Raw genomic sequence first — 24281 nt, 5'->3', positions numbered from 1 at the left:
TATATATATATATATATATATATATATATATATATATATATATATATATATATATATATATATATATATATATATATATATATATATATATATATATATATATATATATATATATATATATATATATATATATATATATATATATATATATATATATATATATATATATATATATATATATATATATATATATATATATATATATATATATATATATATATATATATATATATATATATATATATATATATATATATATATATATATATATATATATATATATATATATATATATATATATATATATATATATATATATATATATATATATATATATATATATATATATATATATATATATATATATATATATATATATATATATATATATATATATATATATATCACTTTATACATTGATGAAACATTATTAAATATTCCAATATGAAATATATATATATATATATATATATATATATATATATATATATATATATATATATATATATATATATATATATATATATATATATATATCTTTCTAGATTGATGAAACATTATTAAATATTCCAATATGAAACATTTTGGCGTTCCTTTTAGATTGAATGATAGTGTTTTATTCCATATCTCAATGTTTATTTTTTCATTGGGATAGCATACGGAGAACCAGAATGGATACGAAGCCATCCCAACTTTGCTCCGCTAATGTCGGAAAGGTTCCAGCTATCTGAAGCTGATGTTCCTCGTATCATAGGCCAGTGTGATACCCCCTTAACGGAGGAAAAAAAAGAAAAAATCTAAGAAATAAAGCACCAGGAAAAAAAAATTACAGTACTAATTTCATTTAGGAAATAAGTACGTGGCAAAAAAAGTCACTAATTATTTTATTTAGGAAAAAAACTGAGTGGTCATTCTTGAAGATAAATACAAAAGAAAATATATTTTTTAGAAAACCTTAAAACATTTAAGATATTAAAAACATTAAAAAATTAAAACCTTAATATTTTCACAAAGTATCAGGAAAAAGTCAGTTCTAATTTTAGTAAAATATAATAAATAATAACAGCGGCCATTCTTGAATATAAATACAAAAGTAACAATGGCCATTCTTGAAGATAAATACAAAAGGAAGTAGTGTTAGGTTAGGCACAGCATACACGGTGCACAACACAATGAGGCCTGCGTGGAGAGAGATTGTTCAGATGAGTGTTTTAAGATGGGTATATATCGTTTTTTTTTTTTTTTTTGGAGATCTCCATTTTGCAATATTTCACCCCATGTCTACAACTTTCTGAATGACATGGTTTTTAAGGACGTTTTTACGGTTTTAGTGAGAAATTAACGAGATATTTATATTACCAACGGGATAAACATCCTTGACTCTTGAGAGAATCGTGTTCTCAATGGTGTTTCTCCTGATTGTAAGGTAAAAATTTCGTTTATCTTCACTATCAGAATGGAGTACACTTATCTTCACTATTAGAGTGGCGTACACTTCACTATCAGAATGGTCAGCGCTTTTCTTGACTATTAAGAGTGCCGCCGTACACTTATCTTATATTCATTATTAGTGGCGTACACTTTATCTTCACTATTAGGTTGTCGTACACTTATCTTCACTATCAGAACGACATATCTTCGTGCACTATTAGGTTGTCGTACCCTTATCTTCACTATCAAAATGGCCTACGCTTATCGTGACTATTAGCGTGGCGTATACTTATCTTCACAAATAGAGTGAGAAAAAAGAAACTATAGCATTCAGTATTATTGTTACTCTTTTTCCTGTTACTTTTTTTCTTGTTACTGTTTCTTGATAGGTCTTCTTGTCTTCCGTTACTTTATTTTCTGTTACTTTTTTTTCCTGTTAATTTTTGTTCTACAGTTGGAATTGGTTCACTTTGTGTTGCTGTTGATTGTGAATTCATATCATTAGGAAAGAAATTGTCTGGTGTATGACTCGCTGGTGAACTTGAACCTGGGAAGAAATTATTTTGTGGTCCTTGTGGAGGGAAATATTGCTGATTAGCAGGTGTTGGATGCTGCTTATATCTCTTAAGTATATTCATTAATTCAATCTTAGCATCTAGCTTTAAGCTCTCAGGAATACATTTGAAGTCCGGCAGCAAACTAAGCAGGAATTGTTTATCCGAGTCATCTGGCGCATTGGCTTTCCTTGCTAAAGCTTTGAAAAGAACTTGCTCATCTGAAAGTGGAGGTTTCTTCCTCTTCAGGTGATGAGTGGAAGGATTCAGTGGACGAAGGTCTTCCTCTGTATTTCTCCCCTCAGTTAGATCCTCTGCACCTTCATTTTCATCTACCCTTGTCTTGCAAATTTGAAGAAGAAAAGAAAGCTGTTTAAAGTAGATATACTCCTTTCTCCCACTTTCTTGGGCAGATCTAAACTTTTCTCTCTTGGTTGTTGCCAATTCCCTTCTAAAGGAGTCTCTCAAACTCTTCCACTTCCGTTGTATGTCTGTAGCTGTTAATAGATTAATTTGTTAATATCAGTAGTAAGAATAATAATAAAAAATAATAAATAAATAAAAAATATAAAATAAAATAACAATAATGACAAGAATTATTTTATTATAATCATTATTATTATTATTATTATTATTATTATCATTATCATTACTATTATTATTATTATTATTATTATTATTTTCGTTATTGTTATTATAAACAGTAACCAAAACGATTAATGTGTATTTTTCCACATACATGTGTCTGGAATGTAGCAAAGTACGAGACTAAATGCATTTATTTATATTTATTTTTTCTTCTTTCTTTCTTTCAAATACCTAGCAACTGGCTATTCTTTCGCAGATTTGCATTACACTTTCCGATGTGGAAGTTCCAGTGCTAAAGGGATCGTCTACAATGTCTACGAAATAAAACATATGTTAATATGTAGCATCTATGTGACCTATGTTTTCCTGAATTGACAACAGGAGAATGGTTCAGGATTGAAGAAGGCTTTCGCTCTTAAGCACAGTTTCCCAACTACATAGGAGCAATTGATGGGAAAACATGCGAGACTCATTCACCTAACAGGCAGTGGTTCTACACTTTTGTTACAAGAGATAGTTTTCAATGGTGTTACTGGCTCTATGTGATACAAATTAAAGGTTTACTTATGTGAATAGTGGTTCCTATACTAAATAAAACATCACTCTCTTCAATCTAAAAAAAAAAAAAAAAAAAATTGCAGCAAAATACAGTGAGCATTGCAAGCGATAAACCGATTTCCCTTTGTTTTTCTTGGTGACGAAGCCTTCGGTCTTTTTTTTTTTTTTATTTATACCATGTGGGCTTTTCACGGGAATTTATGGGCTAAAGGGGATACTTTTTAGGGTACCTTCTATCTCAAAGCCCACCCGCTAGGAAACCGTTGCCCCGAGTGAGGAAGCCCAACCTACACTCGGACCGTGAACAGGATTCGAACCCGTGCGCTTGGAGACCCCTCGGATCCCAAAGCACGCATGGTTCCACTGTACCACGGCGGCCCTCTAGTCAAATGCTACGACCATATGGGGGCAAAATCTCACATACAAAAAGAAAATCTTAAACTATCGTCTATCAAGAGCAAGACGATACATAGAAAGTGCTTTTGGCATTCTGACAATAAACAAATGGCATACTGCACAGACCACAAAATATAAAGGTTAAAAATGCTGAAAATATCAGGGCATGTTGTACTTTGCAAAATTTTGTAAGAGGAAGGGATGGTATAGAAAATTGTATTCAAAACACAATGAATGTTGTAGATCTGAATGATGGTAACGGTGCAATACAAGCAGGAGGCCCTCGATCAGCTTTAACGATAAGAGATAAGTTTACAGAATATTTTCCAGTGAAGTCTATCTTGGCAAGATAGACTGGTTGGACACAAAAGTGTAAACATTGCGGTAAGTTATATGTACAGTAAACATTTAGCCAATTTCTAATATTTTATAAAAAAAAAATGTTTGTTTATTTCTGTAAAATATGCATTCAAAATCATCACTCATGGTGTTCAATGGATTTTATAGTTACTATAATAAAGAAACATACCTGCTTTGTTTTTTCCAAGAGAATCCATCTCTCTGTAGCCAGACACGAAGATGTCACACATCTCCTCCCATGCCTTGGCTTTAGCAATTTTACTGCTGTAGTCATTGCAGCGTACGTCCCATATTGCTGGCCGATTTTCAATTTCAGTAATGAATCGATGGATATCGAGTGTAGTCATGGTATTGGTATATATATGATATGCAAAGAGGAAAATGTGCTTACTCCTCAATGTTTGGTATGTTACCGTCCATAACCGTCACGTGTCCGTCGCTCCACCACAGTCGTTAGTACGCGCGGCTCCTCTACATACTTAAAGTGACGCCACGCCGTGGCGGGGATGAGCGACAGCCCGCCACCACAATCGCTTGCCAAGTTGCCACTGACGCTCGTGTGTGGAGAGCCGCCCACATCCCCGCGACGACGTGGCTCGTCGTGGCGCCACGTCGTCGCGTGTGCTCTCGGTCAGAGAGAGAGAGAGAGAGAGAGAAGCCTGACTTATATATGGATTGTCTACCTGACTTGGTACCTGTATAAATTATTTGTGTTAACTGTATCGGTAGACACAGTGTTTAAAATGTTTAGAGAGAGAGAGAGAGAGAGAGAGAGAGAGCATTTAGAAATCATTTTAATTTTGAAATATGCATGTTCCTCTGAGAGAAGAAAAAAAGGAGAAAAAAAGTCCTTAGAAAAGAAGAGTGTTTCAAGATACAAGTTGCATATCCTCCGACACCTGGCAAGCGAATCATGGCCAGTCTCTGCACCCTTTATACCCACCAGCCCTGATTTATTGCACTCATCCCTACAACTACCCTACTTCTTCCCCCCTCCAACCCCCTATTCTTGTGGATTAGACCCTCTTCGCCACACACGTGAACGATGAATCACAGCTACAACACAGCATTGCATTGTGGGTACGCCTCGTCTGTCTGTCTGGCTGCAGACCAGCCTGGCGTCCTCAGTGACCTGCCGTTACTTTCTTTACAGGCACAGCGAGCGACCTTGTAACACTTTTCATTAGCGGTGATTAATGACTTTGTAAACTACAGTAAACAGCAAAATTGGATATATGTGGGACACTCGCGAAATTGTTTGTATTTTTTTCTTGTTTTCTATTCAAGATACATATTTGTTCGTTTGTTATATGATTGTTTATTTTCACTTTTTTTTTTTACCATTTACACGTTTTTACATACATTTTCCTCTGCTCATCTTATTTATTATTTTTTCTTTATTTCTCTTCATTGTTTAACCATATCGTGTCCTTGTTTCTTCTTATTATATCTAGTCTGCTTTGCATTTGTTTTGTATGGTAGAGTTTCTCTCTCTCTCTCTCTCTCTCTCTCTCTCTCTCTCTCTCTCTCTCTCTCTCGTGTGTGTGTGTGTGTGTGTGTGTGTGTGTGTGTGTGTGTGTGTTGAACGAAACACATTGGAAATGGACGCACAATACAGAAAAGCAAGGAAGGCGCGTGTGCACATCCCGGCCCGCGCTGCCTAGACTCTCTCTCAACTCTTCACTCGCCACATTAATCCGAACCTCTCTTACTAACTACATTAATACACTCTTTTCCTTATATCACAGTTTTTCAGCACCACATGCTAATAAAACATTGTGTCTTGCATTTTATAAAACCTATAGCATATGTATAATTAGTCCTTGATATTTAAGAAATGAAAATAAAGGAGAGTAGGATAAACGAAAAGATATGAGATGCAAGTGATAATTTCTGGATTTTAGATGCAGGGGTGAACTCTGGCAGCGCCGCGATAGCCTCAGCTTCGCCATTTCCCAAGGTATACAGGCAGTCTGGTCCCCCCTGCTCCTCCCTAGATGTCTGCCTAGTAAGTCTGTCTCCAGTACTATAGGGAAGGTGTGTATGGAACCTGATAAGTGACAGGTAAAGGTGTAGTGATAGGCTAGGTGCGTGTGTGTGTGTAGCGCCTGTCGTCTGTTGATCTTGTATTGTCTGAGGGTGGTGTGGGTGGTGTTGTCTATGTGTGTGTTTGTGTGTGTCAAAGAACTACAGGGCCTACAGGTGAAGGTGTGCAGGAAGTGTGATCATTGACAAGGTTAAGGGTGGCCAAGCAGTGAGTGACTGGTGCCTTGGGTCATGTACTTGCTTGTTTCAGTGTGGCATGGGTGTATTTTTATGTTAGTCTATTAATTATTTCTTGGTAATGCTTTGTTGGTTGTCTCCAGCTTTATGTGAGAAAATTGATTCACGTCTGAATAAGGTATATATCATCGTTTGTTTTGAGTTAACTTTGCATATCTTGCAAAGTTACTGGTATCATGTGGGATTTGTTTATAAAATGGATATACACGGATTACATGAGGATCAACCACCACGGCTTCACATGGATTTAAGTTAGTTTAGGTTAGTGTTAGTTTTAGTTAGATAAGGTTAGGTTACACTAAGTTATTTTAGTTACAATTGTGATATTTTTGATCAGTAATGGAATCTCAGTCTATCAATAAGTAGGGTGCCAAGTTTAGTGTTTATCATGTACAGTACATGGGGAGCTGGTTACTGGGGAGATGGTAAGAGACGAAATAAGCGGAGATGGGGAAAGAGGGAAACTAAGTGTTTGGGGTGAGAGATTTATGTGCATTGAGATGTGTGTTGGGATGCTTGTAGCGTGTTTCTTACATATGGTGGTGGTTTCTCAGTCACGTATTGTGCACGGAAAATATGAATAGACAAGTTGTGTGCATGGTGTATCTAGTATTTGTGGTTGGGTGTGTTAGGACTACAACTGGGCATGCGTGGCTTAAATATTATGTTTGTTGATGTCAATTTGATCGTTTTGGGGATCATTGGTAGTCAGTGTGCTTGCCTGCGAAGTATTTGTGTTGCGGTTGCTAATTGTCTGGAATGGAGGCATTTATCCGCCCTAAAAGTCTTGTCAAGGTTAACACTTTTTTTTATTTTCCATAATATTGTTATTGTTTATGTCTATTATTATTATTATTATTATTTATTTATTTTTTTTTTGTTTTTGTTTTTGTTTTACGAACGACTGGATTAAATTTTTTTTTTTTTTTATGGAGTAAGTATCCTTAACACGCAAGCGTATAATATGTTTCATTATTATATTATAATATATCGCAGCTTTGGTCTCCTAATTCTTTTATACCAGTTATCCGATAAATCTTTCCGGTTCCATTCCACCCTTCATAATATCACGCGCACTTCATTCATGTAGCGAGAATCTATGTTTGGAGTTCATTCTTTTTAATGAGAACAGGTCGCGGAGAGTTTATAGTGGGGTTTAATAACGAAAAGGAAAAGGGAATCCAAACATGCTATACCTGGCTGACTACAACAAGAGGAAGGGACATGGACTATCCGCTGTCCTACAAAATCGTAACAATAACAGGATTTTTCACGACACTGCCAACCAACTAAACTTCCTAAAACTCTCTTTGCGGTTCCAACTGGCATTGAAGTTACGACTACATACCTCTTATTATCGTGAGACAGTCAAGCACAATCCTTCTGGTGTTCCACCACCCCCTACAGTTAACGGTGAATGGTCACGAAGGAAGTGGGGCAAAGTAAATGGTTGTGACATATCAGACAGACGAGGACGAGTTGCTGGACATGAAGTGACGATGCTTTTACTATAACAGGCTACTCTAGCGGCCGTTAGGAGCGGCAGAACCCGCCAGCAGCAGTGACAGCAGCCAAAGCCATCGCGAGAGTAGTGACGTCTATTAACAGTTGTACGAAAGGTATCTCAGTTGTTTGACACCAGTCTGCTGGGAGTGACGCCTGCCATCTCCCGACTTCACTCACCATCCATCATTCATACAATCAGTCCATCACAAAAGGACTCTCACACTTCGTTAAAGTTAGGGACTCCTCTCCTGGTTATCATCCAGAGTGGGCAGAAGTAGATAGAAATATCCCTCCTCGATCTGGCGCTTAGGTTAGGGCTTCTTGATTGGAAGTTAGGTTTTGGTGTTACAGTACTGTAAGCGACAAATCAGCTTTACTCTATGAATTCCCTTTGACAATAAAACACTATGGTTAGTAGTTTTGGAGTTTGTCTTCACTTTTATTTTATTTTTTTTTTTTTCAAAATAAGGTTTGATGATTATTGTTATTATTTATTTATTTATTTGATAAAAAAAAATAGAAGAGGTCCTTCCTTTGCGAAATATGATTATTGGTCTCCTTAGACTTTTATGAAATGCGATATTTTGCCCATTTTGATGTACCCCCACCAACAAAACCAAAACAAACTTAATGTAATCAGATCTAAACCTAATGTAACTGTTTCTGGTGCAATTTGTTGATTTACAAAGGTATCAATAGGAGTCAATAATTGCTGATCATGCAAAAAAAAAAAAAGCCTCATAAATGTAAAGTACAGTGAATATATACTACCACAACATTTAGTCCTGTTATGAGTTACTGATAGGATATAATAGTAAACTTTAATAATTTATTTATTCATTTTATGTATTTATTTTCATTTATTTTGGAGAGGAAGGGTATTATGCATTATTTTCTTTTATTGAGTATCAAGTGGTAATGCTTAACCATGTTTAGAGTCGTATTATTGGGATACACACACCTCCCAAAAACTGGGATACAGGTGACAAAATGGTGCACCTGGATATTTATTGCTGGATATTTATTTATTTTTTATTTTATTTTTTTTCTTGTGATGATGGAACAAGTTAACCCCCTGATAATAGAAAAAGTACAACCTGGTCGTTCTCTGGTTAGGGAATAATCATACAAGACAGGACAGTGTAGTCAAATGAATAGCCCTGGATAGGTATAAAGCAGGTGGTTGTTGTACTTGAGGCCAAGTGTGAGACAGAAGTGTGCGTGTGCATTGTTGAGGTGCAATTACCGAGGTAGCATGGCATGTTCAGTGTAGATGAAAAGGCCTATTTGAAAATATCCAAGGCTGTTAACTGTACTTTACAGAACAAATAGCTAAAGGGAAAACAATTCATTAACTTAGTTAAAAAAAAAATGGGGAAACCTTGGCCTGGAACGGCATACATTTTAAAAGGAAAGGCCAACCGAGAACATGTCAACCTGAAATTAGTTAACTGTATCAAGGAAAGACATTTTTACCATATGCTTTAAAGGGCCAGTGGAGGTGTCATAAGAATCAAGAGTTTGGGAAAGGGGATGACTGTCAGTGTCGACCTACCCATCAGTCACTGATCTCAGAGTAAAACCCGTAGGTGTTGGCTCTTCCTATCCCATATTGGAGTCACACTCAGTCAACACACATATGAACATCTCAGTCATTCGTGCTATCATCTTTTGCTTAAATTATTCAGAAAGATTTAGGGAGACGGTGGCGTAGTGGATAAGGTGGTGAGCATGGATCAGGCAAACGTCCACTCGTATGTTCGAATCCCATCACTTACCGCCTTGATACTTTGTCATTTGTCGAATGGTTTAAAGTAACCCAGGTTCTAGGTGATTACACCAAAGATGCACTTGGGTGGTGACATGGGCCCTAATATGGGTACCACTATAAATGAAATTACCTGCACCACTAATGGGTGGAAGCTGAAAAGCCTACAGGTGTTATAAGCCATAACATAAAAAAAAATACAAGTTTTGTACTTGCATATATATATATATATATATATATATATATATATATATATATATATATATATATATATATATATATATATATATATATTATTATTATTATTATTATTATATGCAAGAGGGAAGACTGACAAGGACAACAAAATGTTAGAAAAAAAAAAAGCCCACTGTAACTGGAGGTTCCCTTAAAGGTTCGAAAGAGTCAGCCAAAAGCCAGGAACAAATGTCTTTAACACCTCTCTCTTAAAAGAAGTTAAATCGTAGGAAGATGGAAATACGGAAGCAGGTAGGGAGTTCCAAAGTTTACCAGTGAAAGCTATGAATTATTAAGGATACTGGTTAACTCTTGTATTAGAGGGCTGGACAGAATAGGGATGAGAGGAAGAAGAAAGCCTTGTGCAGCAAGGCCGCAGGAGGAGGGGAGGCATGCAGTTAGCAAAATCAGTAGAGCAGTTAGCATGAAAATAGCTATAAAAGATAGCAAGAGATGCAACATTTCGGTGGTGAGAAAGAGTTGATGTGACGAAAAGCTTTTGATTCCACCCTATCTAATAAAGCTGTATGAGTGGAACCCCCCAAACATGTGAAGAGTACTTCATACAAGGACGGATAAAGTCCTTGTACAGAGTTAGCAGTTGGAGGGGCGAGAAAAACTGGCGGTGACACTGCAGGATGCCTAACTTCATAAAAACTATTTTAGCAAGAGATGAGATGTGAAGTTTCCAGTTAAGATTATGAGTAAAGGGCAGACTGAGGATATTTAGTGTGGAAGAGGGAAACAGTAGAGTGTCATTGAAGAAGAGGGGATAGTTGTCTGGAAGATTGTGTTGAGTTGATAGATGGAGGAATTGAATTTTTGAGGCATTGAAAACTACTGAGTTTTCTCTGCCTCAATCAGAAATCTTAAAAAGATCAGAAGTCAGATGTTCTGTGGCGTCCCTGCGTGAATTGTTGACTTCTTGAAGGGTTGGTCGTCTCTGAAAAGAAGTGGAAAGAAGTAGGGTGGTATCATCAGCATAGGAATGGATAAAGGTAAGAAGTTTGGTTAATAAGGTCATTAATGAATTATAGAAAGAGAGTGGGTGATAGGACAGAATCCTGAGGAACATCACTGTTAATAGATTTAGGAGAAGAGCAGTGGCCGTCTACCATAGCTGCAATAGAATGGTCGGAAAGAAAACTTGAGATAAAGTTGCAGAAAGGAGGATAAAAACTATAGGAGAGCAGTTTGGACTCTATCAAAACCTTTAGTCTAATGTGACAGCAAAAGTTTCACTGAAATCTCTAAAAGAGTGTGACCAATACTCAGTAAAGAAAGCCAGAAGATCACCAGTGGAGCAACTTTGACAGAAGCCATACTGGCAATCAGATAGAAGATTGTGAAGTGACAGATGTTTAAGAATCTTCCTATTGAGCATTGATTCAAAAACTTTAGACAAGCAAGAGATTAAAGCTTTAGGACAGTAGTTTGAGGGATTAGAACAGTCACTCATTTTTAGGAACAGGCTGAATGTAGGCAAGAAAGAAAGGTAGAAGTCAAGTCATAGATGAAAGAGTTTGGCCAGGCAAGGTGCAAGCACGGAAGCACAGTTTTTGAGAACAATAGGAGGGACCCCATCAAGTCCATAAGCCTTCCGAGGGTTTAAGCCAGTGAGGGCAATGAAAACATCAATACAAAGAACTTTAATTATAGATATGAAATAGTCAGAGGGAGGAGGAGAGGGAGGAACAAGCCCAGAATCACCCAAGATGGAGTTGTTAGCAAAGGTTTGAGAGCAGAGTTCAGCTTTAGAGACAGATCAGATGGCAGTGGTGCCATCAGGATGAAATAAAGGAGGAAAAGATTAGGAAGTAAGGTTATTCAAGATGTTTTTGACCAGATGCCAGAAGTCATGAGGGGAGTTGGAGTTTGAAAGATTTTGACATTTTCTATTTATGAAAGAGTGTTTGGCAAGTTGAAGAACAGACTTGGCATGATTCCAGGCAGAAATATAAAGTGCATGAGATTCAGGAGATAGAAGGCTCAAGTACCTTTTGTGGGCAACCTCTATCATGTATAGCACGAGAACAGGCTGTGTTAAACCAAGGTTTAGAAGGTTTAGGTTGAGAAAAAGAATGAGGAATGTATGCCTCCATGCCAGACACTATCACCTCTGTTATGTGTTCAGCACACAGAGATGGGTCTCTGACATGGAAACAGTAATCATTCCAGGGAAAATCAGCATAATACCTCCTCAGGTCCCCCAACTGGCAGAGGCAAAACGCCAGAGGCACCTCCGCTTTGGGGATCCTGAGGAGGATTGGAGAAATAGGACAAGATACAGAAATGAGATTGTGATCGGAGGAGCCCAACGGAGAAGATAGGGTAACAGCATAAGCAGAAGGATTAGAGGTAAGGAAAAGATCAAGAATGTTGGGCGTATCTCCAAGACGGTCAGGAATATGAGTAGGGTGTTGCACCAGTTGCTCTAGGTCATAGAGGATAGCAAAGTTGAAGGCTAGTTCACCAAGATGGTTAGTGACGAGAGGAAAGCCAAAGCTGATGGTGAACGTTGAAATCTCCAAGGATGGAGATCTCCGCAAAAGGATAGAGGGACAGAATGTGCTCCACTTTTGAAGTTAAATAGTCAAAGAATTTACTATAGTCAGAGGAGTTAAGGAAGAGACAGACAGTACAGATAAATTTAGTTAGAGAGTGACTGTTGAGTCTAAGCCAGATGGTGGAAAACTCGCAAGATTCAAGAGCGTGGGCACGAGAGCAAGTCAAGTCATTGCGCACACAGACGTAACATCCAGCTTTGGAGTGAAAATGAGGATAGAGAAAGTAGGAGGGGAACGGAAAAGGGGGCTGCTGTCAGTTGCCTCAGACAGCTGTGTTTCGGTGAGGAAAAGAAGATGAGGTTTAGTAGAGGAGAGGTGGTGTTCTACTGATTGAAAATTAGATATAAGACCGTGAATATTGCAGAAGTTAATGAAGAAAAAGTTAAGGGAGGTGTCAAGACATTTTGGGTCGCCATTGAGAGAGCAGTCTGACCTGGGAACATTTCTGGTCCCCTTCCCAGAAGGGGACTCTGAGGCTGGATTTGGATTCCCCATTTTGAATTTTGAGTTTTAAGTGAAGTGTGTGTGTGTGTGTATTTACCTAATTGTATTTACCTAATTGTAACATACGGGAAAAGAGCTATGGTCGTGTTGTCCCGTCTCCATATCTATTAATGTCCAGCTTTTTCTTAAAATCATGAATATTCCTTGCGTTGACCACTTCCACGTCTAAACTATTCCATGCTTCCACCCTTCTATGAGGGAAGCTATATTTTTTCACATCTCTCCTATAAGTGGCCATTTTTAGTTTTTTCCCATGCCCTCTCGACATTCTTTCATTCCACATACACAGATCTTCCCTATCCATTTTTCCATGCCAATCATCACTCTGTATATTGCTATCAGGTCTCCCCTTTCTTCTGTTTTCCAGGGTCGGAAGTTGCATTCTTTTCAGTCTGTCTTCATAAGTCAAATCTCTTAAGTCAGGCACCATTTTGTTGCAGCCCTCTGTACTTTCTCTAGTTTCCTTATGTGTTTCTTTAAATTTGGAGCCCACTGTATTGTTGCATATTCAAGCCTCGGTCTTATCATTGCAGTAATTATTTTCTTCATCATTTCTTCATCTAAATATCAACGCCACTCTTATGTTCCTCAATAAGTTCAATACTTCTCCAATTATTTTGTTTATATGTCTCTCTGGCGATAGGTCATTGGTAATTGTCACCCCAAGGTCTTTTCTTCATGACTGGTTTTATGTCTTCATTTCCTATCTTGTACATATGATCATGCCAAACTCTATGTGTGTGTGTGTGTGTGTGTGTGTGTGTGTGTGTGTGTGTGTGTGTGTGTGTGTGTGTGTGTGTGTGTGTGTGTGTGTGTGTGTGTGTGTGTGTTTACCTAGTTGTATTTACCTAGTTGTAGTTTTACAGGGCCTGGGCTTTATGCTCGTGTGGCCCGTCTCCATATCTACACTTATCCAATCTTACTTTAAAAGTGTGCACACTCGTTGCAGACACTACTTCTTCATCTAAACTGTTCCACGTCTCAATACATCTCATGGAAACTATATTTTTAATATCTCTCAGACATCTTCCTTTCTCAGCTTTTTACTATGCGATCTTGTGCTTGGATGTCATATTCTTCTCTCAGGATCAGTTTCTCATTATCCACTTGGTCCATTCCGTTGATCAATTTATAGACTTGTATCAGGTCTCCTCTCTCCTTCTTTGTTCCAAGGTTGGTAGATCCATAGCCTTTAGTCTCTCCTCATATGTCATCCCTTCAAGTTCTGGGACCATTCTTGTAGCCATTTTTGTAGCCTCCAATTTCCTTATGTGTTTCTTTTATGAGGGGTCCACACTACTCCTGCATATTCCAATCTGGGTCTTATTATAGTATTTATCAATTTCTTCATCATTTCTTTGTCCATGTAGTGAAATGCTACTCCAATATTCCTCAGCAAATTATATGTTTCTCTAAAAATTCTATCAATATGGCTTACTGGTTGATTGTTTTCTTCCATCGTCACTCCTAAGTCCTTTTCCTTTTGACTTTCTCCAGTTCTACTCCATCTCCCATCTTATAGATTCCCACAGGTCGTCTTTCACTCTTTCCCATTTCCATGACATGGCTTTTGTTCACATTGAATTCCATTTCCCACTTCTTACTCCATTCCCAGATCTTATTTAGGTCTTCTTGCAGTATTTCACAATCCTCCTTTTGCTTTATAACTCTGCACAGTTTCGTATCATCCGCAAACAAATTTATGTAGCTGTTCACTCCTTCTGGCATGTCGTTAATATAAATGAGGAAAAGTATTGGTGCCAATACTGACCCCTGTGGCACTCCGCTTTCTACTGCTCTCCACTTGGACTTCATATCTTTATTTCTCTCCCCTTCAAATAATTTTCTATCCATCTCAATGTGCTTCCTTTTAAGCCACCCTTCTCCTCTAACTTCCACAGTAATCTTGCGTGTGGCACTTTGTCAAACGCCTTTTTTAAATCCAAATAGATGCAGTCAACCCATCCCTCTCTCTCTTGTACTCTATCAACTATTCTAGAATAGAAACTCAATAAATTAGTTACACAAGACCGTCCTTTTCTAAAACCAAATTGGCTATTTGATATTAATTTGTTGTCTTCAAGGAACTCGATCCATTGTTTCTTTATTATTCTTTCACACATCTTGCATATTACACTAGTTAGTGATACCGGTCTGTAATTTAAAGGTTCTTCTTTCCTTCCGCTCTTATATATGGGAACCACCTCAGCTCTTTTCCATTCTACTGGCACTGTTCCATTTTCTATTGAGCATTTTATGATGTTGTATATAGGACTTGCTAGTTCTTCCCTACATTCTTTCAGTATTCTGCCTGAGACTTCATCCGGTCCCATTGCCTTCTCTTCATCCAGTTCCTTCATTAACTCTTTTATTTCAAGCTTGGTTACTTTAATCTCTTTCATATAGATTGTCTCTCTATTACCCTGTGGCCTCTCAAATTTGGATTCTTTAGTAAAGACCTCCTGGAATTTTTATTTAATAGTTCTGCCATACTTTTGGGTCTTCCACCATCCCGTTCTCTCCTTTTAACCTTTCTATTGTTTCTTTTTGCCTAATTTTTCCATTTATGAATCTATAGAACAATTTTTGTTGCTCCTTACATTTTTCGACAATATCTTTTTCGAAGTTCTTTTCTTCTTCCTTCCTCACCTTAACATATTCATTTCTCGCTGCCTTGAAGTTTTCCTTGTTTGTTGGATTCCTATTTCTCCTCCACCTTTTCCATGCTCCATCTCTTTTCTCCTTTTTGTGTGTGTGTGTGTGTATGTGTAATTCACTGTTTGATCTGCTGCAGTCTCTGACGAGACAGCCAGACGTTACCCTACGGAACGAGCTCAGAGCTCATTATTTCTGATCTTCGGATAGGCCTGAGACCAGGCACACACCACACACCGGGACAACAAGGTCACAACTCCTCGATTTACATCCCGTACCTACTCACTGCTAGGTGAACAGGGGCTACGTGAGGAGACACACCCAAATATCTCCACCCGGCCGGGGAATCGAACCCTGGTCCTCTGGATTGTGAAGCCAGTGCTCTAACCACTGAGCTACCGGGCCGTGTGTGTGTGTGTGTGTGTGTGTGTGTGTGTGTGGTAGGTGCATGTAGTTTTGTTTGAAGAAGGAGAGTTGTCTTTAAACCTTAACGTACGGTGATCGTTTTAGGACGATTGTAGCGCCGCATGCAGATAGGCGGGGATTGTTCCGGGAATCATGATTTTTCCATGCAAAACGTTTGAATCTCTCCCCCTCACTATTGGTCCTGGGGCAAGTGGAGGTATTTGGCGTCTTTTCTTGCTCACCTCAAGCCTTGAGACGTATGTTCCCCCACAATAGGTCATCTTTTCCCATTTCGAGGTGACATCTGGCAACTTCTGTGACCCAGAAGGAGGAAACGGTACTCTGAGTGATGTTTGTCAGTGTTACTCGGTAGTGACAATGAGGACAGTGATGAAAATAAAGACTAATTTTTTATTGAGACAGAAGAAAGTGAAGACTCCAATAATGATTCTGATAGTGATCTGGGAGACAGAGACCAACCCTCACAGTGACGTTCATAAACCTCCTCACATACTCCCCTCGAGCAATGCGCTGGTGTGTGTCACCCATGGTTGCCTCTACAGGACTGTGCTTGTCCGCCAAGTCACATGAATCCCATTTCTAATAAGAGTTGCCAGATTCCAATTATTATAGAAATCCACAATACTTGTAATATGTGGTTTCTTTTTCTTTTCCGGTTTTGCACATCATTTCATATATCTGAGCTCTGACATGAAAGTGCAAAAGTTCCTATTTTTACATCAAATTCAAATGCCCGAAAGGAGAGAGAGAGAGAGAGAGAGAGAGAGAGAGAGAGAGAGAGAGAGAGAGAGCACTCGCGCAGTGTTATTAGAGCTTGGGGGGTATTTCTTAGCGGCGGGTTCTGCCAGGTGTTCGGGGAAAATTTTTTGATATGCAATAACTTTGCTCTCAGAGGTCATATCATGTTGAAAACTACATCGTTGTACTCAGAATAACACAAAGAAATATGCTCTTATAAGGAAAAAAATCTTTTAGCATTTTTGACAGGTGTGATTTTTCCCATTGTAACAGATGAAAAGTAAATCAACTCCCTGTCCTTTAAGGGTTAAGAGGGCAAGCTTTGACTGCCTCCTATGGTTGGGAGACACAAAGGGAAATGTTCAGCGAGATCACAACTAGCTTTAATTGAAGGTTCACAGCACTCCCTGAACTAGTGCTATTAGACCTCGCTGGGAGTAAATTATCGTTTCGGCAGGTATCTACTACCTCCTCCTCAATGCACGATTGTGTGAGATATATAATAATAACCACAAGGCAATAATTATATTATACACTGCTAGATATTCTATATTTAATTAATTTGAAGCCAAGTACTCAAATAATCATCAGTAATCCTTTCACTAAGTGGCAAATTATCTCTCCATATACTTGACATAAGTTCTCGAAAAGTTTCTCATCAAAAATCCAAAGTATCAAAATTCAATGTCAAAATCACTCAAACATATTCAAGTCAAAATCACACAATATATATCAAATCAAACACAAATCTTAAAAATCTTAAATATAAAGATCCTAGAAATATAACATCCTGAAATATTATTTCATCCTTTAAGTCCATGAAATGATAATTACTACTAAGACTGCCTCACCAACTGTTTGAGCTTCACTTACTGATAAAAGAGTGATTTTCTCCATGTTAACTCTGATGCCTCTCTGGTCAGGACTCTGCAACCCTCTCAGCTTCTGCTCTTCTTCGTGACTGGAATGGTTCTTTATCTTAGTTACATTTTATTTTATACCTTAGGTTGTTAAGTCACCTATTTTCCAAGCAGAAATGCATATCCTACACAAGACACACCTATAGGTGTGGCACTGTACTATGTAACCAAATCCACAGTAATACACGTTACACATACACACCCCTAGGTGTGGCAAGATATCTTGACCCAATTCACAGTAATACAAGTTACCCAGACATACCCTTAGGCTTGGCAAAATATATCTTGATCCAATCCACAGTAATACATGTTAACCAGATACACCCCCTAGGCATGACAATATATCTCTTAACCCAATCCACAATTATACACATTACAGAGACACGCCCCTAGGCGTGTATTATATATTTTACCCAATCCAGGTATCCGAGGCAAGGTATGGGCACTGTATTCCATAGCTGTTTCAACCTGCAAGTGTCCCATTGCTTGTGGTTACCTTCCTTCTCACATGTCAGGACCATATGTGCCTCTCCTATATTTCTTTCAAGTACTCTCGTTTCTATGTTTACAGTTTTTGTATGAATCAGGCTATGTGTAGACCTTCACGTTTGTCCTTCCAAAATCCTACTACATGGTACTATATTTTTCTACTTTTGCTCTATTTTTTCTCTTCCTCCTTTATGTTTCTATTCCTCTATTCTATTTTCTTTTCTTATTTTTTTCTCTTTTATTTCTTCTTTCTTCTTTCATTGCATCAGTATACCACACAATTATAGTATATTATTCATAGAAGAATCAGACAAAATCTAGTACAGGCAAACCCTGCTTAACGAAGGGGTTACGTTCCTAAAAAACCCTTTGTTAAGCGAAACTTCGTTAAGCAAACCAATTATAAGAAGTTTAACCCCTGACTTGAACTTCCATTGAGAGTAAACAAAGCGAGAGTGCATCATAGTACAGTGAAAGGTTTAATGAAAGTAAAAATTATGAAGTTAAACATTTAGGCAGTTTAATCTAAGTCATTATAATGTACACTAATGTATATATGTACGTAACTTTATAATGTTGATTATCTTAAATTTATGAAGGGAGGGAGAGTGAAATGGGAAAGACACTAACCGGGAACCTGTGGAATGTAAACAAAGGGCGTATCATTGTATCACATACAAAATTTATGTACCACATTTCCACAAGGCTTTCCATTTTATCCATTGTAGAGTCACAATTCAGGTAGTTCTTTTAGCTTGCAAGGAAGATATGGTCTCACCAGCCTTCTTAATAGAGTCTGCTGACTTGAAAATAGTAGAGACAGTAGATGGAGGCAAGTTGGTGGCGAGCAATGCTATTAGTTTTCTCGCCTAGTATCTGTGAATAATATCCAGCTTCACTTCGAGAGTATGAAACTTCCTGGTCTTCTATTGCTAGGCGACATTACAGGGCGTTTTGGTGGTAAGTTGAGCGGGGGAAGACAAGCTGCTGCTGACGCTGTTATTGTTTTGAACATAGGGTGTGAGTGGTGCGCATTTCACTGTTTGATCTGCTGCAGTCTCTGACGAGACAGCAAGACGTTACCCTACGGAACGAGCTCAGAGCTCATTATTTCCGATCTTCGGATAGGCCTGAGACCAGGCACACACCACACACCGGGACAACAAGGTCACAACTCCTCGATTTACATCCCGTACCTACTCACTGTTAGGTGAACAGGGGTTACACGTGAAAGGAGACACACCCAAATATCTCCACCCGGCCGGGGAAACGAACCTCGGTCCTCTTGCTTGTGAAGCCAGCAATGTAGCCACTGAGCTGCCGGGTGTGTTGTCCACAAGAGGCGCTGGTGTATTCAAAAGCCTGTTGGCTTGCGTGATATGGTGGGACTTTCAAAACTTAAAAAATTACCTGGATAAAACTTCGTTAAAGCAAGTTTGGTGTTCATTAAACGAGCAGATGGTAGTAAAATGAAACCTTCGTTATAGCGAAATTTTGTTGTGTGAACCTTCGTTAAGCAGGGGTTGCATGTATATTTATTTTTGGGCAAGATGGAGTACACTTTAACAGGAAAAGCCAGGGAGGGAAGTAAAGATTAAAGGTTAAAGGAATAAAGTTTAGACTAGAGACTTGGAAATGGAAGGAGAAAATTTGTCTTGAGAGAGAGAGAGAGAGAGAGAGAGAGAGAGAAAGTGAAAAAGGATAGCTTCATGACTATTGAGAGAGTTATGAAATGTGAAGGAGAGCAGTGTGGAAAAGGTAAATTTTCTAGTCCTTGTGGATGAGCCAACTGTTGCAGCTTTGATCTTTAAACTGCTTTTGCATCAGTCACTCCAAAAATTTTCCAATTTCCCTACCACTCTCCTATTAAACAATATGTGCTTCACTCACTAAAGATCTGTATGCTGTTAATTCACGATTGGATTATTTGTGATATTTTATCAAAAATAGGCTGAGGAGAGTTTAGAATAGAAATGGTATTTAAAAGGAGAAGAAAGACAAACGTGCAGAATAAGCAGTAGTTTCCAAAGAGGAGACAGCAATTCAGAATGATGCCACGTCAGACTGACCACAAGAACAAAGCTGCCTCAGTGTCTGTCTGTGCACAAAGTGGTGTACCATATGAGGTGATAGTGTACAGTACAAAACACTCCCACATCAGAATATTTTTAAGGATGCCAGCTCCTCAACTAAACATTAAAAGAAAAAATTACGCTAATTTTGTTGTTTACCTTCCAATGTGAATTTGGTGTTGAGAAATTAGTGCAGGATGGTTTAAATATAAACCATTTGTAATTGCCTTCATTTGCTGTAGGAAACAATTATTGTGCTTAGTAAAATACATCATATATTATATCTTAACACTATTGAAATAATAAAGTTTATATGCTATGTAATGCATGGACTGACTGACTGCCCTAATAAAACGAGTAAATGTCTAAGTTATGTTATGAATATTTTTTTCTCTCTCTCTTCTCTACATGTATCTATATGCAAAAGAAAGCTCATCCTTAAGATATATTTTCTTACCATTGTTTCTCTTTCAGTTTCTTCTGAGATTTTTAAGAAATATTTTTCACTAGTAGTATGTAATATCCCTACTCCTGATTTGATTGTTTTAATTTTTGTTGATTCATTTATTTATTGATTTTTGGTATTCTTAAGTATGTAAAGGAAAGGTAATATGTTGCTACTGTTGCTACACTAACCTTCCTTAAAAATTAATTGACTGATTAACCTTTTACCACAGTTCATTGACAAGTTGACAACCTTTTCTTTCTGAAATATTCATTGAGGTATTCACAGGAAATAGTTACGTGGAAGCTATTTTCATTCTTTGTTAATAGAAGTAGTAATAATAGACCAGGCAATGCATTGTTTCTCATTCCATATGTGTCATGAATGAATTAATAGGATGGTCAATGCAGGAGTGTTACTTTAGTCTTGTGTCAGACCTTTTCTTGTTTGAAGATTACTCAGGTAAGAAGAAAATAATCTTGTGAGATGGATGAGGTTAAATTTAGATTAGATTCTGTTCAACCAAGAAACATACATACCTATTTTATGTAATGACTAGAAATGTAAAGGCCCCTAAAATTTAGTAACCTAATGATTATTTGGAATGTAAAGGCCCCTAAAATTTGGTAACCTAATGATTATTTGATTGGTTTGGTCATTTAAGAGGCAGTTCTTCATAGCTTAGTCACATGAATCCAGTCCTTGGCCAGGTTGCCTTGCATGGCTGAATACTTGTCCCACCTTCATATAAATTTTTCATTTGTCTTTCTCGGATATACAAAACTATATTTTTTGGTAAGTAACTTTGTATATAGGCAGAAAAAAATCTGTTGTAATACAAATTTGATTCCTTTATAAATTTTTTTTTTTTTTTTTTTTTTTTTTTGCAAAGCATAAACATCTTCTATGGCCATTAAGCTAAGCATTACCCATTTTCTTTTTAGAAAATAATTGTCATGTCATTGTTAATATGTGTAATTAGAGATACACTGCAAGTTGTCTTACATTGCTGTCTTTTGCAGGATGCCACACCAATGAAGAACACAAGGCTCTGCTTCCTCTCACTCCACTGAAGGCACCTATCATAAGAATCATCAATATTGGTGCAGCTTCCCTGGGAGAGCAGAGTGTTGCGTGACATTATGGCTGAAGGTAGAGGAGCAGGATGGCCAGTTGTGATGGTGGTTTGTACTGTGCTGTATGGCTTGACAAGTTGACCATCTCAGTGATAAGTAAAACATTCAGCCATGGAGGAGCAGCTGCCCCTGTACCTGTGGACCAAACAAGCACAGCAATTCCAGTCTCAGCAGATACAAACACAGCAGATCCCAGCGCAGCACCTAACGGTAGACCAGACCCAGCAGGTGCAGCAGCAGGTCCCACAGCAGGTGCCACAGGTGCAGCAGATCCAGCCAATCCAGCCTGAGACCACTGAGGGGAAGTACTCCTGCCTGGAATGTGGTAAGGCATTTTCAAAAAGAAGCAGCTTTGAGTACCACAGGAAAACACACACAGGCGAGAAGCCATTCCGCTGTGGCATCTGTGGGAAGGCCTTTGCCAACAATAGGAATCTCGTGGTCCACACCCGAATCCACACAGGTGAGCGCCCTTATGAGTGCAAGGAGTGTGGAAAGGCCTTCACACAGCGCAGCATGCTGACGGTGCACTTCAGAATCCACACTGGCGAGCGCCCATACCTGTGTAGTGAGTGTGGCAAGTCCTTCTACCAGAGTGACCACCTCACCAAGCACCGCAGGATTCACACTGGTGAAAAACCTTATGCATGTGATGAGTGTGGCAAGGCATTTTCTGACAGCAGTGCTCTGAGGCAACATATTAAGAGACACCAGGAAGTGGGTCCATTTAGCTGTGAATACTGTGAGGAAATTTTTGATAAGAAAGTGTCATATGATTTACACATAATGGAACACAAGGGCATCAAGCCAGAGGAGTGTGACATGTGTGGCAAGCAGTTCCCCACCAAAGGACTCCTCACTAACCATAGGAGATCCCACTTTAAGGAGAAAGCCTTTAAGTGTGAACTGTGTGATGCCGAGTTCATGCGCTTGGTGACCCTCAAGAAACACGTGAAGTATGCACACGGCCACGGCACATCAGGCAGACTCCCTCCAGTGTATGATGGCAGACCGTTGAGGAAGCCCTATGGGGAATCCAAACCCTTCAAGTGTGATGAGTGTGATATGATATTTACAACAAATGGCAAATTTTTAGCCCATCAGCACACTCATCGTCCAAACAAGCAGTTTAAGTGTGAGGACTGTGGCATGTGCTTTGCCAAAAGCTACACACTGGAGGTTCACCGACAGATGCACACCAGCGTGGCACCAGTTATCCAGACACAGCCACATGCCATGCCCACCATAACATCCATCATGCCTGTGATAACCATTCCTGCTGCTGTCAATATGCCTCAAAACTCGGGCAAAATAACGGCCTATGTCAAAGTTCCTCAGCGGCCGATGGCAGTGAAGCGGGAGCCTCGGTGTGATGACCCACTGGCGGTGGCCACGGCAGCAGCACAGGTCACCCCAGACCTGGTGGAGAGCCTGACCCTGCCAGAGCAGCAGCAGCCCTACAACTATCACTACCCTGTCCAGGGAAAGACTGTGTATGCAGCAAAGTTTAGGAAATAGCTTAATTTGTGTGAAGAAATTCACGTGTTATGTGGAAAGTAATGTTTTAAATATTTACAAAATCCATGTGATGGAGTAAATATTTTGTTGTGTATGAATTTAGTCCTTTGCAATGCTTTAAAGGTGCATATAATGTACAGTACATATAAGATAAACGAGAAAATTATCATAATTGTACAGAATGAAGTCTATTTTTAAACAGCCAAATGGCATTTCCATAGATCCAGAAACACTTGTGCGAGCATGTGGTGTGATTTGTCCTTTGGTCTGGTATCATTATCAACTAACAACCACCACCACCTCCACTGCCTTGATCATTGCTTCTTCCCATGTGACAGAGGCAAGATATCCATGCCCTTTACTTCCAAACATGCTTTCTTTACCACAGGACTGCTTCAGTTTTTTTCCTTTTGCCAATAGATACAGGAGAATTATCTTAAGATCACTATGAACTTAGTGAATCAACCATCAAATGGTCATATATATGCTAATTATACTATTTAATTATGTCTTTTTGTTTTGCAAGTTAATTTGGGGCACTGGCCCACATTCACACACCTCATTTTCTTGCTCTTTTTCATGATCTTGCTGTCATTCTTTCTCTCGATGCAAAACAGTGGGAGCAAATGAAGCAAATGGTTTAGATTGCTTGCCATCACAACTCTTAAACACCTTCATTGTGATGGGGCAGACAAATCGGATTCATATAATGTTTTCAAGAATGTATTTAAAAATGAGTTGGAAAAGTACAGGTAACTCTCGATTTACACGATAGATGCGTTCCAAGAGGCATCACGTATATCAAAATTCGCATAAAACAAACTTGTAATTCTCATAAGAAACAATAGATAATACGGGGGATGTGGGATGTGGTCCAAAAAAAAATTTTACAAAATACTCTATTTATTTGGCTAAATTAACATGTTTTTATTATTTACCATTCTAAATACTAGAAGTGTATTTAAAGTAAAGGGAAAAAGCAAGAAATAATAAGAAAAAAAGAAACGTAAACACAACACTCACTGCATCACTGCCTTCACCACTCACACCACAGTCAGTCACCATCTTCCTCTGAGCTTTTCCACTTTATCAAAAATAACCCCACAGTATAAAAGTAAACCACTAGTAAA

At 38.3% G+C, this 24281-nt stretch overlaps 2 protein-coding genes across 5 annotated transcripts; one reads left to right on the top strand and one right to left on the bottom strand.

Annotated features, from left to right (window-relative positions):
* Window positions 1-847: 847 nt before the first annotated feature.
* Window positions 848-4498, bottom strand: LOC123519293. The gene is made up of 2 exons (XM_045280459.1): window positions 4057-4498; window positions 848-2482 (listed from the first exon to the last, which is right to left on the bottom strand). Exons 1-2 carry the CDS (start codon window positions 4232-4234, stop codon window positions 1842-1844), a joined length of 819 nt encoding a protein of 272 aa, XP_045136394.1. The 5' UTR covers window positions 4235-4498; the 3' UTR covers window positions 848-1841.
* A 1293-nt stretch (window positions 4499-5791) lies between these two features.
* On the top strand, window positions 5792-23998 carry LOC123519292 (zinc finger protein OZF-like). 4 transcript variants are annotated; one of them, XM_045280455.1, is made up of 2 exons: window positions 5792-5895; window positions 21520-23998. In XM_045280455.1, exon 2 carries the CDS (start codon window positions 21745-21747, stop codon window positions 23149-23151), a length of 1407 nt encoding a protein of 468 aa, XP_045136390.1. In that variant the 5' UTR covers window positions 5792-5895; window positions 21520-21744; the 3' UTR covers window positions 23152-23998. The 4 variants fall into 4 exon arrangements, with proteins under 4 accessions (XP_045136390.1, XP_045136391.1, XP_045136392.1 ...); XM_045280456.1 differs by having other exon boundaries at window positions 5826-5924; XM_045280457.1 differs by having other exon boundaries at window positions 5855-5951.
* The last annotated feature ends 283 nt before the right edge of the window (window positions 23999-24281 follow it).

This window comes from Portunus trituberculatus, chromosome 45, assembly GCF_017591435.1.
Source record: "Portunus trituberculatus isolate SZX2019 chromosome 45, ASM1759143v1, whole genome shotgun sequence".
Classification (NCBI taxonomy): domain Eukaryota; kingdom Metazoa; phylum Arthropoda; class Malacostraca; order Decapoda; family Portunidae; genus Portunus; species Portunus trituberculatus.
The sequence above is the reverse complement of the archived record's forward strand: the minus strand, read 5'-3'. Positions and strand labels throughout refer to the sequence as shown.